The sequence below is a fragment of the Tauraco erythrolophus genome, chromosome 2 (genome assembly GCF_009769465.1).
Source record: "Tauraco erythrolophus isolate bTauEry1 chromosome 2, bTauEry1.pri, whole genome shotgun sequence".
NCBI classification, from domain to species: domain Eukaryota; kingdom Metazoa; phylum Chordata; class Aves; order Musophagiformes; family Musophagidae; genus Tauraco; species Tauraco erythrolophus.
In genome coordinates this window covers 85442278-85465804 of record NC_141466.1, presented here as the reverse complement: position 1 = coordinate 85465804, position 23527 = coordinate 85442278, and the positions used below count along the sequence as shown (strand labels likewise).

General features: G+C 41.3%; 1 protein-coding gene across 2 annotated transcripts in view; it reads right to left on the bottom strand.

The window, feature by feature from the left end:
• ABCB10 (ATP binding cassette subfamily B member 10) overlaps positions 1 to 23527 on the bottom strand; it is a 30913-nt gene extending 7386 nt beyond the window's left edge. Inside the window, exons 1-7 of one of the 2 annotated variants that reach the window (XM_086631562.1) lie at positions 23152 to 23527; positions 12723 to 12923; positions 12176 to 12378; positions 10362 to 10496; positions 8584 to 8730; positions 7651 to 7786; positions 2736 to 2831 (exon numbers count right to left, since the gene is read on the bottom strand). In XM_086631562.1, coding sequence (XP_086487688.1) covers positions 2736 to 2831; positions 7651 to 7786; positions 8584 to 8730; positions 10362 to 10496; positions 12176 to 12378; positions 12723 to 12923; positions 23152 to 23521 — 1288 coding nt within the window. In that variant the 5' untranslated portion in view covers positions 23522 to 23527. Of the gene's footprint in view, positions 1 to 2735; positions 2832 to 7650; positions 7787 to 8583; positions 8731 to 10361; positions 10497 to 12175; positions 12379 to 12722; positions 12924 to 16933; positions 16956 to 23151 lie in introns of those variants that run through there. The other variant, XM_086631561.1, reaches the window with a different exon arrangement.

Below are 23527 nucleotides of genomic sequence, written 5' to 3'. Positions count from 1 at the left end.
GCTATACCTTCATTGGTCAGTTGGTGGTTACCTTTAGGACAAATGGCTGCTATTCCAAGTCTGCCTCCATCCACTGGAGACAATGTTACTTTTCACTGCCCAAATGTATGCACACTGAAAAGCATCCTACAGACAGGCTTGCAACTGTGAAGAGAAATGAGGCAGAGGCCAAACTGGGACTTGGTGTCCATCAGATTAAGAACTTGAGAAATTCCAGTGCAGGGAGACAGAAGCAGAACAGAAATTTGAAGCACGGCATTTCAAAAGAACCCCTCCATAGCAATCATCTCAGAAGATGAAAATCCATTCTTTCTGTGCTGCTGTGGCAAACCAAGCCAACATTTGAGTTGCATCAACAAAGGCATCACCAGCAGAGAGAAAGAAGTCATTATCCCACTCCACTCAGTGCTCGTCAGGCCACACCTGGAATACTGTGCCCAGTTTTAGTCCCCACTGTACAAAAAAAGCTGTGGACAGGCTGGAGAGGATCCAGAGAAGAGTCACAAAGATAATCAAAGGACTGGGAAGCCTGCCATATGAGGAAAGGCTGAGAGAACTGGGTTTGTTCAATCTTGAGAAAAGAAAGCTTAGGGGAGACCTTGTCACCGTGTTCCAGTATTTAAAGGGTGGCTACAAAGAAGATGGAGACTCCCTTTTTATAAGGAGTCACATGGAAAAGATAAGGGATTTTGGGTCCAAGTTACTCCTGGGGAGATTCCAATTGGACACCAGGAAAATTTTTCACAATGAGAACAACAATGAGCGATTGGAATAATCTCCACAGGGAAGTGGTGAATTCCCCAACACTGGACACTTCTAAGGTTCAGCTGGACAAGGTGCTGGGCCATCTTGCCTAGACCGTGCTTATGCCGAGAAGGGTTGGGCCAGATGATGCTATGATTCCATGATCCTTGAGGTCCCTTCCAACCTGATGTTCTATGATTCCCTAAAGCCAGAGCTCACTCAAAAAAAATCTGTTAGATCTGTTGGATGTTCTTTTCTGACTCTTCCTCTTAGAGAAGCCCTTACAAAGTTTCCAAATTAGAAGACCATCTAAAACTCGGAGAGAAACTAGTGTTGACAGCTCACCTGGACTGTGCTACATTGCATTTCTTAACAACACACAGAGCAGGTGAAAGCTTATGTACGACTTTTGCTAAAGTGGGATGCAGCTGATTAAATAAAACAGCAATTCACACAAAGTGTCTTCTACAAGCAGCTCACTGAACTACCTTGATGGATACTGGCAAATGCTGTTTATACAAAATATACTCAGTACTGGAAGGCATTGTCTAGCTTCTGAACAATAAAGCTGTAAATAAGGTGTTGCCGGCAATATATTTTTATTTACTATATTGCAGTATTATTAAATATTCTAAAATAATTATACTATTTTAATAATTAAATATTTGTTTTATGTGTATTAATATTTTTTATTTGTTTAAATGTTACTATATTTACATATGTATTTAAAAGGCAGATTTATAGATGAAGTTTGCATATCTTCTTTTTGGAATTTGACTACTACATCAGCAAGCTTCCACAAAAATCTAACACTTCTTAAAGGTGAGCACATTCTTCTATAACCATACTGACAAAAACAGATGTGATTTCAGGCTCACAAACCTATCTTTAGGCCTAAAGCAGACCATGAAAAGAATTCAGATGCAAATGACTAATTTGCCACAAAAATTGTTTGTTTCTTCTCACACTTCTACCAATGTCAAATGTGATTAATCAAGGACATTGCCTCCTCTTCAAGAAAACTTCCTTGTTCATATCCTTAGAACGAGGAGACTGCCTAGTACAGCAGGCTGCTCATGCAGCAAAAGGCCCATAGCTCCCTTACCCATAGGTGACTTAGGTAAGCCATGTGCTGAAGTGGCTCCTTGCCCCTCTAAAGAAGGGAGAAATGTGGGTAGAGCTACTGTGAGGAGAGGGGTACAAATCATTCCAAAAGCAACACCTGCTGCACCTGCACATCCACACTCTCCCAAGAAGCAGGATTCCTCAACTCAGCTCCACCCCTTCCCTTCCTTTCATTCCCCAGTCCTGCCTCAGTCCCCCATTCCCATGGCAGAAGAACTCAAAAATTCAGTTTGGCATGCGCTGCTGCAAGGCTTCAAACTGTCTGTGCTTGCAAGTTAGATTTCAAATCAGCATGTCTTACCAAGGAACTGTTTTCACTGGATCAATATGAACCTTTTAAACTTGAGATACTCAATGAAAAACATCTGGTTTTGAAAGCTTCTCTTTTCAAGACTGCTAATTCCTTAGCTATTAGAGATGAGCATGGTAAACCTTTTGGTAGAAATCAGGTACAGCCATCTCAGAGCTCCTCCATCCCCTCCTTTTTTCTTCCTTTCACTCTTTTTGCTCTAAAGCTGATCCAAGATAAAGCGGTGATGACATCGAAGAAATACTTTGAGAAGCCAGAAATGAGCATGTCTTCAGTCACGTAACATTCAAAGTAATATATTTAAAAGCATATTCTGAATAAAAGAAAAAATGAAAAATAATCCACCAAATTTTCAGCTTCTAAAATTTCTGATTAAAGGAAATTTCCATCATCTGTTTCATAGTTAGGAAAAATTAGAAGAATTACCACTGTATCTAGTTTCTTTCAAAAGAATGTAAGTCGGTACTACCTTTAAGTATTCCACACATCCTTCTGCAGTACTGGTGACCAGTAAGAGAAAAATCAACCTATGAACAGTAACAAACCAAGGACTCACCATTAAACGGAAGTTGGGGCTTCCTTTCAATAAGTTCCCATAGACGTCCACCAGCACCTAGTCCTTTCATCAGCTCAGAATAAAAGGAACTTAGACCTAAACAAAAAGCAGAACAGTGTTATGTATCCATATGGAATGGAAGACATAGAATCATAGAATTGTTAGGGCTGGAAGGGACCTTCAAAGGTCATCTAGTCCAACCCCCCTGCAACAAACAGGGATATCTCCAACTAGATCAGGTTGCTCAGGGCCTTGTCCAACCTGGCCTTGAATGTCTCCAGGGATGGAGCATCCACCACCTCTCTGGGCAACCTGTTTCAGTGTTCTACAACTCTCATGTTAAAAAATTTTTTCCTAATATCCAACCTGAATCTACCTCCCTCTATTTTAAAACCATTACCCCTTGTCCTATCACAACAGGCCCTCCTGAACAGCCTCTCCCCATCTTTCTTGCAGGCCCCCTTGAGGTACTGGAAGACCGCTATAAGGTCACCCCGGAGCCTCCTCTTCTCCAGGATGAACAGCCCCAACTCTTTCAGCCTGTCCTCATAGGAAAGGTGCTCCAGCCCTCTTATCATCTTCGTGGCCCTCCTCTGGACCCTCTCCAGCTGGTCCATGTCCTTCTTGTGTTGGGGGCTCCAGAACTGGACGCAGTACTCCAGGTGAGGTCTCACGAGGGCAGAGTAGAGGGGAAGAATCACCTCTCTCGACCTGCTGGCCACGCTCCTCTTGATGCAGCCCAAGATGCGGCTGGCCTTCTGGGCCGCAAGAGCACATTGCCGGCTCATATTGAGCTTCTCGTCCACCAGTACTCCCAAGTCTTTCTCCTCAGGGCTGCTCTCGATCCATTCTCTGCCCAGTCTGTATTTGTGCCTGGGATTGCCATGACCCAGATGTAGGACCTTCCACTTGGCCTGGTTGAACTTCATGAGGTTGGCACGGGCCCACCTCTCCAGCCTGTCGAGGTCCCTCTGGATGGCATCCCTTCCTTCCAGCGTGTCGACGGCACCACACAGCTTGGTGTCATCGGCGAACTTGCTGAGGGTGCACTCCATGCCACTGTCCACGTCACCGACAAAGATGTTGAAGAGGGCCGGGCCCAACACGGACCCCTCTCGTGACCGGTCTCCACTTGGACATCGAGCCGTTGACCACTACTCTCTGAGTGCGGCCATTGAGCCAATTCCTTATCCACCGAGTGGTCCATCCATCAAATCCATGCCTCTCTAGTTTAGAGGGAAGAATGTCGTGCAGGACAGTGTCAAAAGCTTTGCACAAGTCCAGGTAGATGATATCCATTGGTCGACCCTTGTCCACCAATGCTGTCACCCCATCATAAAAGGCCACCAAGTTGGTCAGGCACGATCTGCCTTTGGTGAAGCCATGTTGGCTGTCACCCACCACCTCCTTGCTCTCCATGTGCCTTAGCATGGTTCCCAGGAGAATCTGCTCCATGACCTTGCCAGGCACAGAGGTGAGGCTGACCGGCCTGTAGTTGCCCAGGTCCTCCTTGTTCCCTTTTTTAAAGATGGGGGTTATGTTCCCTCTCTTCCAGTCATCGGGGACCTCGCCAGACCGCCACGACTTCTCAAATACAATGGCCAGTGGCTTGGCAACTTCATCCGCCAGTTCCTTCAGGACCCGCGGATGGATCTCATCAGGTCCCATGGACTTGTGCACTTTCAAGTTCCTCAGATGTTCCCGAACCTGCTCTTCAAGTACAGTGGGCGGTGGTTCATCCTCACAGTCCCTGCTAGTTCTTTCCACAACTTGGGTGGTAAGACAAGAGGCTTTATCAGTGAAGACTGAGGCAAAAAAGTCATTGAGTAACTCAGCCTTCTCTATGTCGCCGGTAACCAGAGCACCATTATCCTTCCGGAGGGGGCCTACATTCTCCTTGGACTTCCTTTTGTCCCCTACATACCTATAGAAGCTTTTCTTATTGCTTTTTATATCCCTTGCCAAATTCAATTCCTTCAGGGCTTTAGCCTTCCTCACCTGATCCCTGGTCACTCGTACAGCTTCTCTGTATTCCTCCCAGGCTATCTGTCTCTGCTTCCACCCTCTATAGGCTATCCTCTTCATTTTCAATTGGTCCAGGAGCTCCTTGCTCATCCACGCGGGCTTCCTGGTCTTTTTGCCCGACTTGTTCTTCATCGGGATGCACCTCTGCTGAGCTTGGAGGAGGTGCTCCTTGAACGTGGACCAACTTTCCTGGGCCCCTCGTCCCTCCAGGGCCGCCTCCCACGGCACTTTGCCCATCAGGTCCTTGAAGAGGCCGAAGTCTGCCTTCTTGAAGTCTAGGGCACAGAGCTTGCTGTATAGTTTCCTTGCTGCCCCGTGGATCTTGAACTCCACCGTGTCGTGGTCACTGCAGCCAAGGCTGTCCTTAAGTTTCACATCGCCCACCAGTCCCTCCCTGTTGAGGAGCACAAGGTCGAGCATGGCACCCCTCCTTGTCGGCTCCTCTATCACCTGCAGGAGGAAATTGTCGTCCACGCATTCCAGGAACCTCCTGGACTGCCTGTGCCCTGCCGTATTGTCTCTCCAACAGATAGGAGACATAAAATCTGCATTGTACTTTTCATCACTAGCATTGAAGTATCCGATATGTAGGGGATCTTTTGCACCAACACACTATCAAACATGTTGATTTAAATCCTATCTAGTCTCGCTTGAGAGCTACCAATAACCCTTATTCACCGTTTTTATTTATGTCTGTAAAACAAATCATCCTGAAGAAAACATAAGAAAATGTTAACGCACTTAAGGTTGCATATACTCTAAGCAACTCTTTTTCATTCATCTGCCAGGAAGAACAGCATCTAATTTTAGAGAAAAAGCCTTGCATGCAACCACCTGTATTTTTGAAATCATTCAGTAGAACGGAGCACTCTGAATGCCCTTCTTTGTCAGACAGGGTTGTACTACTACAGTGGAGCCTGGCTGAGTCAGCCATAGGGGAGTGAGGGAACAAAACCTAAGGCTGAACTGATGCTTGAGAAGCTCTGTCAAGAATGGACAACATCAAGAAACACGTCTCCCAGGTCAGTGTGCTTCAAACATTACTGGAGAAAGCAAAAGCTAAGGACAAGGCCTGCGTATAGTACTGGATCTCAGCTCTTGGCATCTGTGTGAATCATCTTGAAGCTGGCTTGTCTGATGAGCTTTCCAGATGAAAAACACAGAAACCAAGCTAGAACCATAAATATGAAATGTCTTATTTCTTCATTTTTTGTGTGTCTTTCAAAATAGAATAGCCAATTTCAAAATCTCTGAATTCCAACAGAATAAACCATTTCCACCTTAAAATACCTATAGCATTAAGAGTGATGTCAGGAGGGCAGAAAACCCAAGGTGTATTAAAATAGGTTTACTGGTTTATTCTTGCAGAGCAACAACCCCAGCACAAGATCATGAGTCGATAAGTGTAGACAGAGCATTTCATCACGCCGTTACTGAAGACTATCTGAAAGTTTGCAAGACAAGGTGAGAAGCCGTCTGCTTAGAAAAAAAGAGCCGAAGCACCTACATTCTAGAGCGGGGCACCAGGGAAGAAGGCATGAGCCTCACAGAGTGCCTTGAAATTGAGACACTGAGGTTTGCAAATGCACGATCACTCATTAAAAAAGCATTATGTAATATGGACAGCAAACACAAATCAGAAAACATTTTTAATTTTCATAACCTGTGTTCAGTGTTTGGTAGAAAACACAGCAAACTGTTACAACAAAAAGCAGCAGAGTCCCAAGTTATGCAGTGAACTTCACAGTTCATTGCATGAACTCTTCTACGTATTGATGATGACGTATAGGAAGCAGACTTAGCACTTTGAAGATTTATATGCTTGTAGATGTCAAGGAAGGCAGGCCTCTTGTGGCAAGCTTCAGAGCCCCCATGAGAATGAGCTCTGTGCAGAACTATATTCTTCAATAATCTTCAGTAGAATCAAAAAAAGATGGTTTTATAGCAAATAAAAGTTAATTCAATTACATTTTATCAGGGCTTCTAGCCTTTTTTTTTTTCATTTATTTAACACTAAATTGCCCAATCTTTTCTAAGTGCCAGGTATCTGTCTGTTGACCAAACTTTGATGATTTAAACAGGGAAGAAAGGGTTTTGGTAGTTGGAATGGGTGCCTCTGGAATTTTGATATTCAAGGAAGCAGGTTTTGTGAATTTTGCCCTCAGGCACATCTTTGTGCTCCCCACGATACCAGGCTTAGTCTTAGAAAAGATGAGTACAGACGAGCTGCATTGCCCTGCTGGTCTATCAGAAGTAACAGACTCATTTTAAAGACATCTCCCAATCGGTTGCCAAACCTCAAAGTACCTTATCTTCATTTTTGCCTGCATGCAATAGTGAAGACTGCTCTGTCAAAATGATGAACAGTTTGTTTCTGGCCCAGTAGATTAAGAAGTCTGAGCTTCAAGGAGCAGTCGGTCAGTAAGGAAAAACAAAAGGTTAGCAGTGCTCTGCCAGCACTTTGTTTACTCTTCCAGGTCAAGACATTCTATACTGAATTACAGCTAATTTTATTACAGCTGTTAAAATAGAGTATGTTTAACACAGATCCGCATATTTTGTAAAAGATATAATACTAGTATTATTTCTTTACACAATATACCAAGTATCTCAACTTAGACCCAAAGGAAATCAAAGTAATATGTATGTCACATACACACATTACAAAAAATAACCTCTGTACTCCTTTGGGAAAATGGAAGGCTTATATTAAGTTATAAATTATTACTTTCATTAACTCTTCAGAAAAAAATTTATGTGCAATTTCTTGGGAAGATCATTTGGAAGAGACTTTTTAAGAAAGCCAGATCTTTTAAAAGCTTCTTCCCTCCCACCCCCAGACTGACTGTAATGCTTTGAAGTGAAGAAAATCTAATTTCTCATTCCATACCTCCAATGCTTATTCCAACCCAGAAAGCATACATTAGGAAAGATGAGAGTTCACCAACTGTCATGTAGGCACTGCCCATTAGTAATCCTCCTTTGTACAAGACTGAGAGGACAATTAAGTTTCCAGAAAGGCCAGTCTAAGGAAAAAGAGGAAAAGGCAGATTTTGTCAGATATATCTTAAATTTCATCCTCTAAAATGTTGTTTCAGAAATTTCCTTGTAATAAAAGAATTCCCATACTGTGGCTATCTAGATTTTTAGAGGACTGAGTTAAATTTGAACAAAACCAATTTGAAAGCAAACCAAGCCAACAGCCAGCCAGACACCCAGTGCCACTGCACTGCGCTATCCAACAAGCACTCAAAAAGCAAGCAACTCTTTCTTGTCTTCCCCTCCCCGCCCCCCCCACCAAGATGGAAGGGAACACCAAACATTATTCTCAACCATCGTTAAAGGAGAAGAATTGATAGTCTGCACTTATGTTGCAATTCCAGAATACTATTAAGCAAACTCACTGCAAGCTGTTACAGAAAAATTCAATCCCACTCTCCCTCCCTGAACTGGGCACTCCCCTGCTTCCTCTGCATTGATGATCATCTCATCAGGAAGCCAAACCTATAAAACGCTAAAGGTAGGGGAAGGTTTCCGCTGGTTTAGTTCCCTGAACAGAAGGTATGGGCTCAGATAAATAGTACCAAGCTATAAGGTGTGGGGCAGAAATAGAGGCTTAAACTGGCTTTATCATAGCGCTGTATCTTGACGTGCGGTTTCGCAGCAATTTAGGCTGATTTAAGTCCAGTCTTCCCACAGTTTCATGTAGGTTCAATTTACACTCAGTTCATTTATTTGCAGATTTATAAGCATCCTCATGAATTTTAAAATAACTGACACTTGGCATCATGTGGTTGGTTTATTTTCATCAAAACATACTTACTGCTCCAAAGAAGCCTGCCCGAGCTAGCGCCTCTTTTTTAGCCAGTTGTAGCACGTAATCAACTTTATTTGTATACTTCTCCATTTCAGCCATTTCTTGCCCAAAAGCTCGAACTGTTCTAATGTTTCCAATACGCTCTTCAGCTAACTACATTAAAGCAAAGAACAAAACAAATACACACAGACACACAATTTGGAACGTTCGTATTACAGAACATTTGAAAGTTAAACCAGTATCACTACACTAATCTCCAAATACATTCCTTTGGATACTACTGGAAAATTCCTCATGCTCTCCTCCTCCTACCCACTCCCCTTTTCTTTTTTTTTTTATTCTCTTAAGTTAAAAGTAAACCGCATGTGCGAGTAGTTTAAAAAAGAACTTCAAGATTGCCTTAAGTGCTAGCAGAGAAAGAAAAATATGAAAGTAGGGTTAAAAAAATACCTTAATTTGATGTGAACAACATATATAAGAAAATTACTAATCATAATAACTTGCAATAACAACATGGGGAGGGAATAAATAAAGACTATTCTGCTCCACACTAAAGCATGCAAGAAAGCCTGCAGTTATGTCCTGAAACAATTCCACTCATTTGATCAAAGCAACACTGGGAATTAATTTATCTCAACTGCTAATGTCCCATTTCAACTCAGTATTTTATTTTAACTTTTAAACAGCAAAGTATAAATTCTAAAATTACCTCAAGTATAAACAATTTAGACTAAGTTGTTAACAGACACTGTGATGGTCTTAAAAAAAAAGGGGTCTCCTTTTGTGAATAAAAATACAATATAAAAATATAATTCTCCTCTCACCATCCCCCATTGAACATGAAAATACGAATGGAACACTAAAATTGCTTGTTCATGTGAAGTCCCACACCTGGTTTACAAAGGCATGAGCTTCCCTTCAACACAGGATGAAGAAGATAAACAGAAAAGGGCTAATCTTCCTTCTGCACAGTCAATTTGCAGAAGTCCTACATAGGATGTCACAAGTTTAAAACAGCTGACAACTGTGGCTATTTTAACTAGGTCCTTCCTAACTGTATTTCTATGCATTTTAATGATGTTTTCCCACTCTTGGTCTGTAAGAAAAAGGTCATTGTCACTACTATTTCTCTGATAGTGTTTTGCAATATTTCAGTGCAGTTTGCAAACACAATGAACTCCACAACAGCCTATTTAGAAACAACTGCTTCCTCTACTTTCCACTCAAGTATCTGGGTATGTGCTGAGATGCCCAAAAAAGTTTAAAAAACACCAAGCCTCATAAACATTACAGAGCTGACAATAAGGTCAAACATCAAGGACTCATTCCAGAGAAGGACTTGCTAGCAAAGTTTTCTTAAAAGACAGATCCACCTAAGATGCTTCTAATGGCTTCAAACTCATAACCATAGCCCAAGAAAAGTGTTTTTCAAACCCAGGTACCAAATTACACCTGACTTCACAGGTTGATTTTTTTATGCTCTCACACAGCTAAATCCTAATCTCCTTATCCTTTCCTACATCTCCAAATTCTCAAGGCCTGGTACCTCCACATTACATTGCTATGGACAGCTTTTTACAAAGCATGGTTGTTTTTGAGATCTACGAGTAAGTGTTACTGAAGTTTACCTTTCATACTGTTCAGGCGCAAAGCTACAGGCTCAGTATGGCTTAGGGCAATGAACAGTACAATTATCTTCGGAAGATCTGTAACTTGAGAGATATTAACCTCAATACACTAAAGCAACTTTGAAGTTAACTAGAAAGTGTCTGTTAAAATATTACCTGTGTTGCTTCTGCAAGAGAATCTTGAGTCATTTTAGTAAGTTTTCGCAAGTATCTTCCATAAATCACAGCCACGACAGCCAAGGGTGGCACAACACTCAGAACAAATGCAGCAAGGCTAGGAGACACAAAAAACTAAAAGAAAAAGGTATGTGTCAGGAGTTAGCATGCAGATTAAAAATAGCCCACTGGGGTACTGAAGTGCAACCTCACTTGCTAGAGTTTTCTAAAACTAGCAGGACTGTAATTTAGTGCTGCCATGCTTTCATTTATCATGTTTAATTTCTTCCAGGCAAAATGTCCATTCCTCCACAGCATTTGAGGAGTGTATCCTGCAGTCAAAAGATTAGAAGCAAAGGGGTCTGGATTTCATTTCTAGCTTTCTCACTGGTTCACTGTGTGGTCTTAGCCGAGTATCTTAACCTGCCAGTAAACAGACCTACCAGGAAATCTCTTGGGGATGCTGAAAGACATAAGCTATTATATAGTTTCTAAAGCACTTTCACAACTTTTAAATAGATGGTGTAATACAGAAAGTTTGACTAGAGAAATATCATACAGTACTTCTGGGTAACCAAGGAACAGATGGAGTCACCAGTGCTCCTTAACTCCCACGAATGCTCATAACCTGGAATAATGGATTTCATTTACTGTTGCAAAACTTTATCACTCGTAACAACAATAATCATCAAAGCTCCTAAATAGAATCTTTTAATAAGATTACTTGAAATTAGATCTAATGCGTTTTCACTTCATCTTGCTTTCTGTATTCAACACAGTAAGCTTTCCAGAAAAAGTCTAAATTTACTTAATGGACAGACTTTATAATTACTTCATAATAATATCTTCTTTCTGGGCAAGCTTTTATAGTTCACCTTTGAATACTGCATCATGGCAGCATTTTTAAGCAGGATGCCTTATATACAGTTATTCCAGTTAACCTCCAGTAAGAGAAAGCCTTAGACTCTATTTGCTTAGACAAATACAAAAAGCCGTAATTCTTATCAGTGACAAAGTATCAAAGCTTTAAAGCTTCACAATGCAAACTCGTAACAGTTTCTAACAACATCAGTCTTGGAATGTATTTTTTACGAGGAGACTTTTTGCTATCTGTTTTTAACTCCAGGTAGACAGCAGAAATTATCACACTTTCATTTAAGATAATTGCCACCAACGTATCTTTTCTCAGATAAACCTAACAAAACTAATGCCACGTTAAACATCAAGGGAAGTTAGATTTTTATGTAAACCAACTGACCACCAAGGAATATTAACTGATGCACTGCACTGAAGCCTTCATTAACATGCTTCCTACCTAAACATGTTCTTTACTGACAGACTAAAGCAGAAAGACTAACACTTGTAAAAATCCTCAGCAGTAATTTGATATTCAGTGCTGCCTTTTTTCACTAGGTCTCAGCCAGAATCAACCCACTTCAATGACTTTTACATCAGGCCCTTCCCTATTTTACCTACAACCATGGGAAAGTTATCACTGATTTTAATATCTTCAGTAAGAATAGAGTTAAGCTATTTGCCTCCTGTACTTTACTTGATAAATCTGGGCAGCAAGAGTAGCTCATTTCAAACCCTCATCCTCTGTATTTTGGCTTTTCAGTAAACATCAAGTGGCTGCAGGCACATCCTCTATTGCAATGTAGTACATAAAAGTTATTGTAGATAACCAGTGAAATACACTTGTATTCAAGAATACACAACAGTTTCTGGACTGAATCACATTCACACATTACCTCACAGAACTGAAACAAATTTGAAACTACAAGAAGCCATAAGCAGGGAAGAGACCACCATACCATCATTCCAACCCCCACAGATGCTTGCGCTCCTGCCCTGAGCCCATCTGAAAGGTTTTCAGTCACTGAACGCCCCAAGAGGGCTGTATCTGAAGATAAACGGTTTATCAGCTCTCCTGTTCTGGTCTTGTCAAAGAAAGCGGTTTCTTGCTTCAGGATAGAGGAGAACATAGTTGTTCTCAAACGCTTCACAATTCTTTGTCCTGTCAGAAACAGAAGTCAGTCAAGCACGGCATGCAAGCCTTTACACAGACACCGATAATATAAAAAATCACAGGATTATGCAGCACTGAACAAGTCACATTACAGAGTTTTAATACATCGGAATAGAGTGAGCTTTAAGATGTCATGTAACAGTAAATAAAAATGAACAATTACTCCAGTGTACTTATCTTTGCACTATTAGTTTACCTTTGATCTGGTAAAAAAAGCTACTGATTCCAAGAGGATCTCTCAGCCAATGCCAAGAATTTATATCAGATCATTAGATATCCCGACTCTGTGAAAAAGGATGACTCCCAGCACCACTTTTTGCTTCTGGTTTTACCTGCAGTCTGCATGAGGTAGACACGAGTAGCATTAGCAGCAGCACCACATAAAAAGATTCCACTCAGCAAGGCACACAGGCTGGTCAGGCTGACAGTGAAGTCTTCACTGGGATTTGTATAAATAATGTCAATAACTTTCCCCAGAAAGAAGGGGGCTGACATGGTAATGACGCTGGAAACTGTCAGAAAGCCAACAGCAGCTGCAAATCAACAAGGAAAAGGAAAGGAAAATTATTCTGAATTTGTAAGATCATCAATAGTACATATGAAATAATTTTTCACTTGGAATTTCTATTAAACTTGCAAGTGTCAGTATTAAATGATCAGCCTTCTTCTAGACTCAGGTCTGAACAGGATATCTTTAAGTCACTGTACAGATTAACTTATGGAAGGGACATTTTAAGATCTTGAGGGCCTCTGTATACAATCACAGTCCTGGAGTTGCTTCTCTTGTCTAACCTTCCATACCACCATCCCACAAGATGAACTTTTCACAGATATCAGCCTTAGAGAGCATTAACAGTTACCAAATTTTCTGTATCTCACACACAATCCTTCAACTCTAGTTTGGTTTGGGTTTTATTGTTCATGCTTGTTACTGTATTAAAGCTTCCAATTGTCTATTTCTGAGACAGCAAAGGACTGAAGTAAAAATCTGATCTGAGAACCGTCTAAAACATGCAATTTTATTGGAGGGAAATCAACAACAAAAAAGCATTTGATTCACTCTTAACTAGCAAAATTTATATAAATATGGTTTGGTTTACTCTTTGCTATTCTTGGTCTAAAAGAAAAATAGCATAAGTTTGAATTAGAAGTACATCTGCTGCTAAGCAGAGCTCTTGAATTCCATTTGCAAGATCACTTGTGGAACAACCTGGGTAACTCGGTTTGACACTGTATCACAGACGGCACGAAAATCATGCTAGAGGAAGACTTAGCCTTTTGAACTTTAATCTGCAAAGAAATTTCTTGAGCCAAGAACACAGCTTGATTCTGAAAAGGCAAGCCAAGCTTAGAAGGCTGAGAGCTAGGAAAAAAAAACATCTTAATTGAAAACTGAACAAACTCGATATGAAAACCACTGAACCACAACAAAAATGCCATTTATACAGCATAATTTTCCAACAGCCAACCCCACACTTAAAGCAACCATTCACAAGGTTGCTACAAAACTACGAGCAGATAATGCCTTTAAAGGCAAAAAGACACTGTACTGAAAATCCTGAAGTTGCTGAGCTTCTTGTATTGCTTCTCTGAAGACAGCAGAGAGCCTCCCAGCAGCACACTGCTGTAAGCAATATTTCCAACACCTGTCACAGGTTGTTTGATGCCTCTTACCACCTCCACACAGAAAGCTTTGTTTCAGTTTTTACTTGAAGTGTAAATACAGCTGCGCATTTACGATGAAGAATTCCAGTTACAAAAAACGCATACCTGCCATCACCTGAAGCAAATGCTTCTCTGCACCTTCACTGCAGTGCCCAGAGCAGCCCTGGGAGAGCTCCACACACTGCCCAAACAAGCTTTATGATCCTTGCTGTTGCATCCAACCTGCAGCCCGCGGTTCTTATTCAAGATTTGTTTGTTATCTTTCTGTTGTGTTACACTCAGGCCAGCAAGTATGTGAAAGATAAAGGACTCAGATCTTCAACCTGAAGCTCTAGAAACTATAAGAAGCCAGAGCAGAAAGGCAAAGACTTCCTGCTGCAAGTTATGTGAACCATGCCATAGGCACATCTGATAAGCATGTAATTTACCAGCTAAAACTTCGTACAAATGAGTGACCTTATTAACAGGCTGGCTGCATTGGTGTATTCAAGCTATGAAGCAGAAGGGAAAAATCCAATTGAAGCCAGGCCATCATCTCCTGTCAGGTAAAGCTGCTCTGTAAGGCAGCTGGAGATGGCAGTCAAAAGCATTGCTTGTAAGTACAGTGCTGCGTGACAGCTCAGTCTCCACTAGTGCAGACAATTTCTCAGTTATGGATGGAACTGGACATATGAACTGCATATATAAATAGTTACTGAAGGAAGAAGAATGTATGGCTAAAAATCCCATATGTCTCTGTTTAGTGGTACAGCCTTCCTGGCTTGGATTTACCTTCAGCTCTTCTTCATTCAAACTAGCATGGGTTTCACTGTAATTACTTCCAACAGCCTTAACTGAACCAAAAGCAAACACCAGTACATAAAACAAACTGAAGACTACTGAACTACTTAAACATTAGACAAAGTGTCAATAATATACTGGAACAACACAGTCCTAAAGATGAAATTTTATACAATCCAGATGTCCCTTTTAATTATCCCCTTAAGCAATATACCTGTCTTCATTAATTTAATCACAAATCACACACAAAATAAGGTTCCCTAATTGAAACTCTCACTTTCATTATACCAGCAGAACAACTAGAAAATCGCACAGATGCCACGCTGTTGCTCTTTTTCTTGTTTAAAACTGTTGACTAATTGAAGAAAGAGGAATCAGCAAACACTCACTCTATCTCCTCATTCAAAGAGCTGCCGCTGTGATAACTGGCTAAAGGGAGGAGTACAAGGTGTTCAGCAGCCAGACATGCAGACACTTCAGTGATCCTGAAGGTTGTTACTGACAGAAAAAAAAGTCAGAGTAAACTTTATAGTACTAGTTTCACATAGCTTATGTTATAACCCAATAATGTTGGATTACATCCAACAAGAGAGTCTATTTTGGAAGCTTTATTTCTTTTTTTTTTAGAGTAAATGTGTTTTGTAGGCTATGAGATAAAAATGAAGAAAACATGAAGCAGATCAGTGAAACTTACAAAACCAGGGCTATATCGAAGTGGCAACAGAAGCAAAGACAAGGCGAGGTGGCTCCAGCAGTAGCTGAGCAGTCCTCTTGGAAATGTCAGGCAAACATTTTGCTTGTCTACTTGCACAGAAATCCAGATTGCTGCACAAAGCGATGTCTTTATCACTATTAAGATCAATGTGCTCCCTGTTAAGGCTAATGTGCGCTTGCTTCTTGACAGCATATCTCCAACTTCTTTTCATAGTAGATGTATTTGGGAGCAAGGAATTGGTTACCAGCTGATAAACCAGGAAGTTTACAAGTAATAACTAGGCAGAGCTATTGGAAACCAACCAGGGATGAATGACAGAAAAATGAGGTAATGATGATGTTTGGCAGTTCATGGTAACACAGCAACAGGACACTATCTAGTTTTCACTCCTCAGTAAGGTTATGAATATTACCTCCCAGAATCTTTTAAGTATTTTACTGGTTTCATTTGAAGATCAGGGCTGACAGGTCAAAAAGCAGGCTTGGCATTTGTGAGAAGTACCCTTCTATCAGTAACCAAGAATATCTGTCCCTTCCCAGTTACCTGTGCAGTTTTTTTCTAACACACAGTGGCCTTTGTAGCTTAACACTGAATTTCCACACGGGCATTTGGAGTAATAAAGTCAGTCTACTGCATTCTATCATGCACATGCACAGGGATCAGAGTCTTCAGTTATTCTTTTATGGGAAAAAGATGCATTGATAAATTTTATATTTAGATGTTAGGTAAAGTCCATTTCCACTTGGTGAACCCTGGCCCACAAGGAATTCGTTTTGGATTAATGCAGGGAGGTTGATGGACTGGTATCAATCCTACAAAGAGTCAGTTCTGCAAATATTTATTTCAAGACAGAATCTTCTTCCAGAGTACACTGTAAGAACTTAAGGATGTTCTGTATAGCTCTACCGTAGGTATGACTAGTTTGGTTTTCTTTCTGTGTTAAAGTAAATTCATACATGATATCTGGACTGCACCTATTATTATGCATGAAGAACCTTCTAGAATCATCCTCCTTACATTATCAAGAACAACTGTAATACTGTGCTCACAAAAAAAACGTACAGTTCATGTCTGACGGCACGGTTGTACACTGCACTCCTGGTGCGTTTTGGAAAGCTGCTAGCTTTTTGAGAGGAGTTGACTTAATGGGCAGGTATTGTCAATATACTGAATCTTGCAAGTTACTATTTCCAGTGATGATCACAGTTTTTAGAAGATGTTTATAGGAGTATTCTATAGACAATTTGATGTGGTTATTGAATCTACCGGTTTTTTTTTTTTCTTTTCTTCTGTTATTTTCTTAAGCATGAAAGAGCAGTTCAGATTTTCAAATGGCAAAGACTCTTTTCTTTGGTACAATAACAATACAGTTGCACAACTTACTGTGAAAACGTCTTCAAGACAGCTCATGAAAAGGCTTGGCATACTGTGGGTCATCTGACTGACCAGGATTATACAACAGTTTGGAGAAATTAACAGTTGTGGAAAATTGCTGTGGGACAGAATTAAACAAGAGAGCCAAACACCACCTTTGAGACAATAGCTCAAGAACAAGACCAGTCTCCAGGATTTGGAGTGCACAGGGAGATACCAGCAGAGGAGCAAGCATCAGAGTAACAGCTGGCAGCATCCCTCATGCTCAGAACATTTACAACATCAACTTACGGAAGAAGTCTATCACCTTGAAGAAAGCCTGCTCTTTGAGTTATGAGGTGCTCAGGATTGACAGAAATCATCCTTGGTAGCTCCTCAGTGAGGCTCCTATGATTAAACAGGACAGACCTGTCAGGAGTCCTTTGCTAAGGAGCAAACAAAATATCAAGGAGTCTTTGCAGAGTAGGCTATAGAGGGTTTGCCAGAGGAGATGCTTAACAACAGAAGTGTCCTCACAGGCAGAGCAGAACACCGTGATTTGAGAAAGCCCAAGAAAGGGAAGAACAAGTAAAACTTCCACTTTGCACAGAAGAGAAGGAGGAATAGGTAGCAAGGCACACAGCCTGATGGAAGGCCTATGCAGAGCTGTGCAAAACCTCTTCGCTCAAAAGTGAAGACAGAGGATTGACTCCAACTGTAAGCAAGTATCTTCACTTTTTCTTAAGAATGATGGTATCTCTATTTTGGAATTTTTTATTATCAACACAAAGAGTACCTCAAGCTAGTCTTTTTACAACACCCAAAAATAGCTTGTCACAAACAGGACTGTTTAAGAACCCATTGAAATTTTTCTTTTCCACATTTTTTTGCCATTGTGGAAAATATTTGGAGAACTCATCACCCACACACAAAATGTAAAAGCAATTCGGGATGGGGTGAAGGGGAATGCTATAATTTTTATTTCTAAAAGCTTATTATCCTGTCAAAACCCACAATAAAAGAATGGCTCATATAGCCAGGCTAGAATCCCCTGAATGTTTTCAACAGCTTCCCTGGACTACTCTTTCAGGACAAGGCACCAGTCCATAGTTCAGACAGAGCAGAAGTAAAGAGCTCACACAGAAAAGTAAGAAAACAGTAGTAATTTCTGTATTTTTATCACAACACGTTAAAATAACATAAACCATTAATCACACACTCAGAGTTCAGTTGGAGATACGTAAAAAGCAGAATTCGTTTCAAATACAAAGTATTTTAAAATTTCTATTGTATTTTCTCATTGTATTGATTTTCCTCAGCCATAAAAATCAGCTAAGTTTCTAATCACCAAATGCTGGAAAGTAATAAAATAACCCTAGGTTTGCAGGAGAGAGTACAGGTTCTTCTTTTACCATGTGTTTAAAATTAAGGCATTTAACTTGTTCATCTTGTGTAGAAATCAGTCTTTATGTCAGACCAATCTAGCTATTATTCCTCTATCTTCACAATTTACACAAATGGTGCGGCAAAAACATTCCACAGAGAAATTAAGTTGTAAGCATCTAACTGACCACAGTGGTCAGCAGCTACCCCTTCTGCAATGTCTTACCTAAGTAGCTTCATTAACACCAACTTTATTCACCAACAACTTAAAATAAGGAACCCTCACCAACTAACAACAGAACGTAAACTTTTTATGATAAAGGTACAAGGCTGCCTGGACCTTTTCTAAGTTTCACACCAAACATCGACAAAATCAGAAGAAAAACTGGGGGGGGGGGGGGGGGGGGGGGGGGCAGACAATAAAATTTGATTTCACACTGCACATGAAAAAATAATCAGTAAGTTACCCCTGTATACATATAGGAATTAAGATTTTAAAACCACAAGAATTGCCTTCAGAAAATTCAAGTTAGGTGTGGTTGATGAGTTGCTTTCAGATGAGTAGAACCACTTTACAGTAACTAAATACAGTAAAAAAAAACCAGCAGCCATATACGTGGACTTGAGAGATGAACCCAAATTTTGGCCAGAAATTCACCACCTACTGGGTGACAGCACAGGAACAGCAAGATTGACAAGATTGTGATTCAATCCAGCTTCCAAAGAGATGGATATCCTAGTGCCTGTAAACCCCCATTATGCACGCTACAGCATTAATTTGACCCACTGTCAAGGTTGGAATGGGTGTATGAAAACTGATTTTTCAGAGAGATGCCACTTATCTGACTTTTAATTAATTTTTAAATGGAGGGGGAAAAGCATATCCTTAACAGCGTGTGGATTGCCTGCTGATGTTCAAAGTCATGCTACAAAGCTTGGAAGCACAAAAGTTTCAAAATTAAACCATTTAAATGTTACTACAAACTAAATATATATTATCCGCCCAATTTAATTTCCTAAAATAACCGAAGTTTTCAAAGATATTCCTACTCAAGTACTTGACACAAAAAATGTCAGCTTGTACAAGTATAATTACCAAAAGCGTGAGTTTCTAGTAACAATACTCACAGCTGATGTGTTCTACATTTCTATCTGCATCTTGTGCAAAATATCCAAGTTGCTTGATACCCCAATCATCCCTAATCAAATGAATTATTAAAATAGTTTCTGAACTGCATTACAAAGAATTCAGGTAGTCTTAGGTACAACATTTCATTTTTTTTAATTGTCTTTCTTTAAGAATTTTTTTATAGGCATTTATTCCTTATTAGAAACTACAAAAGATAAATCTACAGCAATCCAGTATTTCTCATTCAAGGACAAGAAAGTTCATCACCTGGTGTTAAAGTACAGAAAAATCAGATGATGAATAACACAGTGCTCTTCTGATTTCACGCAAATTTTAACCTATAGGAAAACAGTTATTACAAATTGTGTCCAAAACTCTAAAATAAAACTTATGAAACAACATTTCCTGCACATGTCTGAAGAAGACCCGTGTACAAAACAAACCTTACTTTGACTCAGTGTGCAGGAAGTGTTGTACAGAGAAAGGACACCCTTTGCTATTGGATTAAAAGTTTCAGAGTTCCTTGTGCTTACTTTACAATTCAATGGAACTATTGTTTTCTTCTAGTGTGGTTTGGATAAAGTGCAACAAACAGATTCTCACAGGCAGAAACAAGGAGGCAGGAGGAAATAAAAGGGATCATTTTGAAAAGGCATTTTTGTGGCCTCACACACAGCAGGATTTAATAATTTCAATAATAGCCTTGTCCTCTTCCTTGGGAACTGAATTTAACTGGAGACACCGGTTTACCTGACCTGACTGCACACAATCAACCAAATAAATCCTGAAATTACTTCCCTCCTTTGTTAAACCTGTGAGGTACGACAAAATTTACAAAGTCCTAATTTCACCGCACAAAACTGAACCACTAACAGTGAATTCCCAACATACTTTCTAGCCATCTTTTTACCACTGTTAATAGGAACAGCAAAATTTAACACACGTCCTGTTTAAAATGTATTCGCTGCTCTACCCAACTCTAGAAGTAATGAGAGATGAAACATGGAACATAATACACCAATTTTTTTTTTTTTTTTGAGCAGGAAGATATTTGGCACATTTATTTTCATGTGTAACAGCCTCTGGAGGGCCAGAATCTCCTTCTGCGAGGAGAGTATTGCAGCAGGAGCTGCATGCCAGCCGCACTGCAACTCCTGGCCAAAGCTCACTGCTTCTTCCTGAGCCAGCGGATGGCGAAGAGGTCCTGCATAAAACGAGATGCGACCAACTCTTCTGGAGCCAGTCACAACCGAAGCAGGTTCACCTTCACCCCTGTGCCTCCAACTCCTCAGCTGACACCATTTCTCCATCACACCAAGATGGGTGAAACTAGTCTTGCTCAACTTCCTCACAAATCATTCTCTGTTCCCCAGGCCTCCCCTGTCGTCACTGCAACTACTTCATCCTCTGCCACCCTGAATTTCAATGCACAACTGCAATGAGCAGAATACCACGACCCATGCCATGTGGAATCACAGAAAAAGTAAATACACCTGTGTTACCAACTACTGGTTATATAAAATGTAAAAGATCTACAAGAGCTCAGCTTTCTTGCAAACAAAACTGCACCTGTAAAGCCTCTGAATAGATCCCACAGCATTTGCTTACCATTTATATGGACTTGAAGGGGAAATTAAATGGTTTTTACCTTAGGTTCATTGTTTCACACAGTGAAACCATTAGCCTTCCTCTTTGAATGCACGAAAAACACAGATACTGAGTTTCTAAGGACTAGTTTTTTAGTACAAAGATGCAACAGGAACAAAATGCAACATATTTTAATACATTTTAGACACAATAAGCAGATGTGATTTCCCTACAACCACCTACAAGGCATTTTACCCGTATTTATTATTCTTGCACCCTATAATGACCCAAAGTATTTTCCTTGTTAGCTTTTCCATCCTCCCACTTCATTAAAACTTAACAAGTTTTCCCTTAAGTAGGGTGTCGATAAAGAAGAAAAATTTTACATAAATTCACCAGAACCAAGACCAACAGAACTTTGAAAAGCAGTTACTACATTTGCATTATTTTTTCCATCCTCATGATTTGATATCATTAAGTCATGTTATTTTTGTTGGCCTTTTTTTTTAAACTTTAGTTCAGGCCATTTTGTTATCTCAAAAGACAAAACCGCATGTAGCTGATTTTTAGTACCTGTGATAGTCAATTTAGATAGAACCATCAGCACAGATTAAGGACATTTAGCCTTATTTTAAAACACAATTACAAACAAGTATTCCCTACCCTGACTGTGATACACAAGCCACAGCAAGTGCCCAATAAAGAGAACTAAATTAAGTTCTCAGTTAGTTAGGAGCCTTTGGCTCTTAAAAGCCATCCTTAAAATAACTGATTTATTTTTTTGTTTCAATTTCAAAGAGAAAAACAAAGAACTTCATTGTAAAATCAGTAAGTGATCTATCCAATCAGATACTTCTTCATCAAAATCTGCATAGACTGAACACTAGTTACTGGCAAAGGGCTTTTTACTTTCTAGTTCATAAACCAATGAAGAATAACCCTGAATAAGATCAAAGCCTTACTGAACATTATACCTTTACCCTTCTCCATTCACCCCTGTCCCATCAATTTTCCCCTGCTTTTATTCTGCACACCCAAGACAGTAGTATTAGCTGTGTAAAACAAGTATTCACTATGGCCATGTAATGAAGCTCAGTAACTATCCACTATGAATAAAACGATGCAGAAAGTATTTCATATTTCTCAAAACCACCTCTTTATGCAAGTCTAACTACCTCACCTCTTTTTTCTCAAACACCATTTACCCATTCCATGGAACCACTCAAATTTTTGCAAAGGCCTTCAGGCCTCACACTGCTATGATAGCATGTACGCCGTCCACATAATAATTTGATATTGTTTTGTTACTAACAACTATTATCCCCATGAGAAGCAACATGAAGAAAAGTTTGTTTATACTCTGCAGATAATGTCACTCTGTTAAGGGCACAATGTATAACAACCATGATGTTTCACTTCACGGTATAGACACTAAAAATAAACAAATAAACCATTCTCAAAGCGAGTTACAAAAGTTCTAGACAACAAATTCACAGGAGACAGAACTCCAATTTATCTAACACATTTTTTAAAAAAGCATAGGATTCCCCTTATAACTTCGTTCTATTCAGTCTCAGGCCCGACTTTATTGTGGGCTGTTGTGAAGCCAGCATTTAACATGCAGAGAGGCATTAACCAACGCTATTAGCAAAACACAGTTCTGTAACTTCCAAAACTTTTGCCTTCCCTTTAAAGCAACAACAAATTAAGAGATAGCAAGGAGTGGCGGAGGGGAGAATGAATGGGTTTAGCCTTTTACACCTATCAGACGCTCGCTGCGTTGGAACTAGATGATCTTTGAGATCCCTTCCAACCCTAACCATTCTACGATTCCGTGATTTCACGTCGTCTCTGATGTTACCAGATGTGCCGGTTCGGGAGGGAAATAGAACCTTTTCCTCTGCCCGGCCTCAGGCCGCTGCGGGCTGTGTCCCCCAGGCCCCGCGCCGTGGGCAGGCGGCTGGTCGGCGGGGCGGGACCCCCACCCAGGCTGCGCCCCGGGCCCGCCGCCGCACACCTCGGTTCCGGGAGACCCTCCGGGCGGGGCTCGGGGAGCCCTGCGCGGCCGCGGCGCCCCGCCGCCCCCTCCCCGCTCCGACGAAGCCCCAGAGCGGCCCCCGGCGCGGCAGCCCCGGGCTGCGGCCGGTACCTGTCAGTCTCCAGCGCTCGGGGTGCGCCAGGGCCAGCAGCCTCCGAGCCTCGAAGCGCGCCGGGGCGCTGGCAGCCCCCCGCGGCGGCGCCGGCGGCTCCGCACCCGCGGCGGCGCTCAAGGAGCGCGGGGCACTGCCCGCCGCCACGGGTGGGAGGAGGAGGAGGAGGCGGCGGCGGCGGCAGCACGGCGCTCCCGGCAGCGGCAGCAGCAGCGGCGGCGAGGAGGAGGAGGAGGAGGAGGACGTCCCGCACCTGCCGGCCGGGCGCGGCGAGGCGCGGAGGCCGGCGGCCCCAGCCCAGGGGGGCGGCGGCGCCGCCCGCCGCAGCAGCGGCAGCAGCCAGGGCAGGCGCGGCGCGTAGCCCGCCATGCGGCC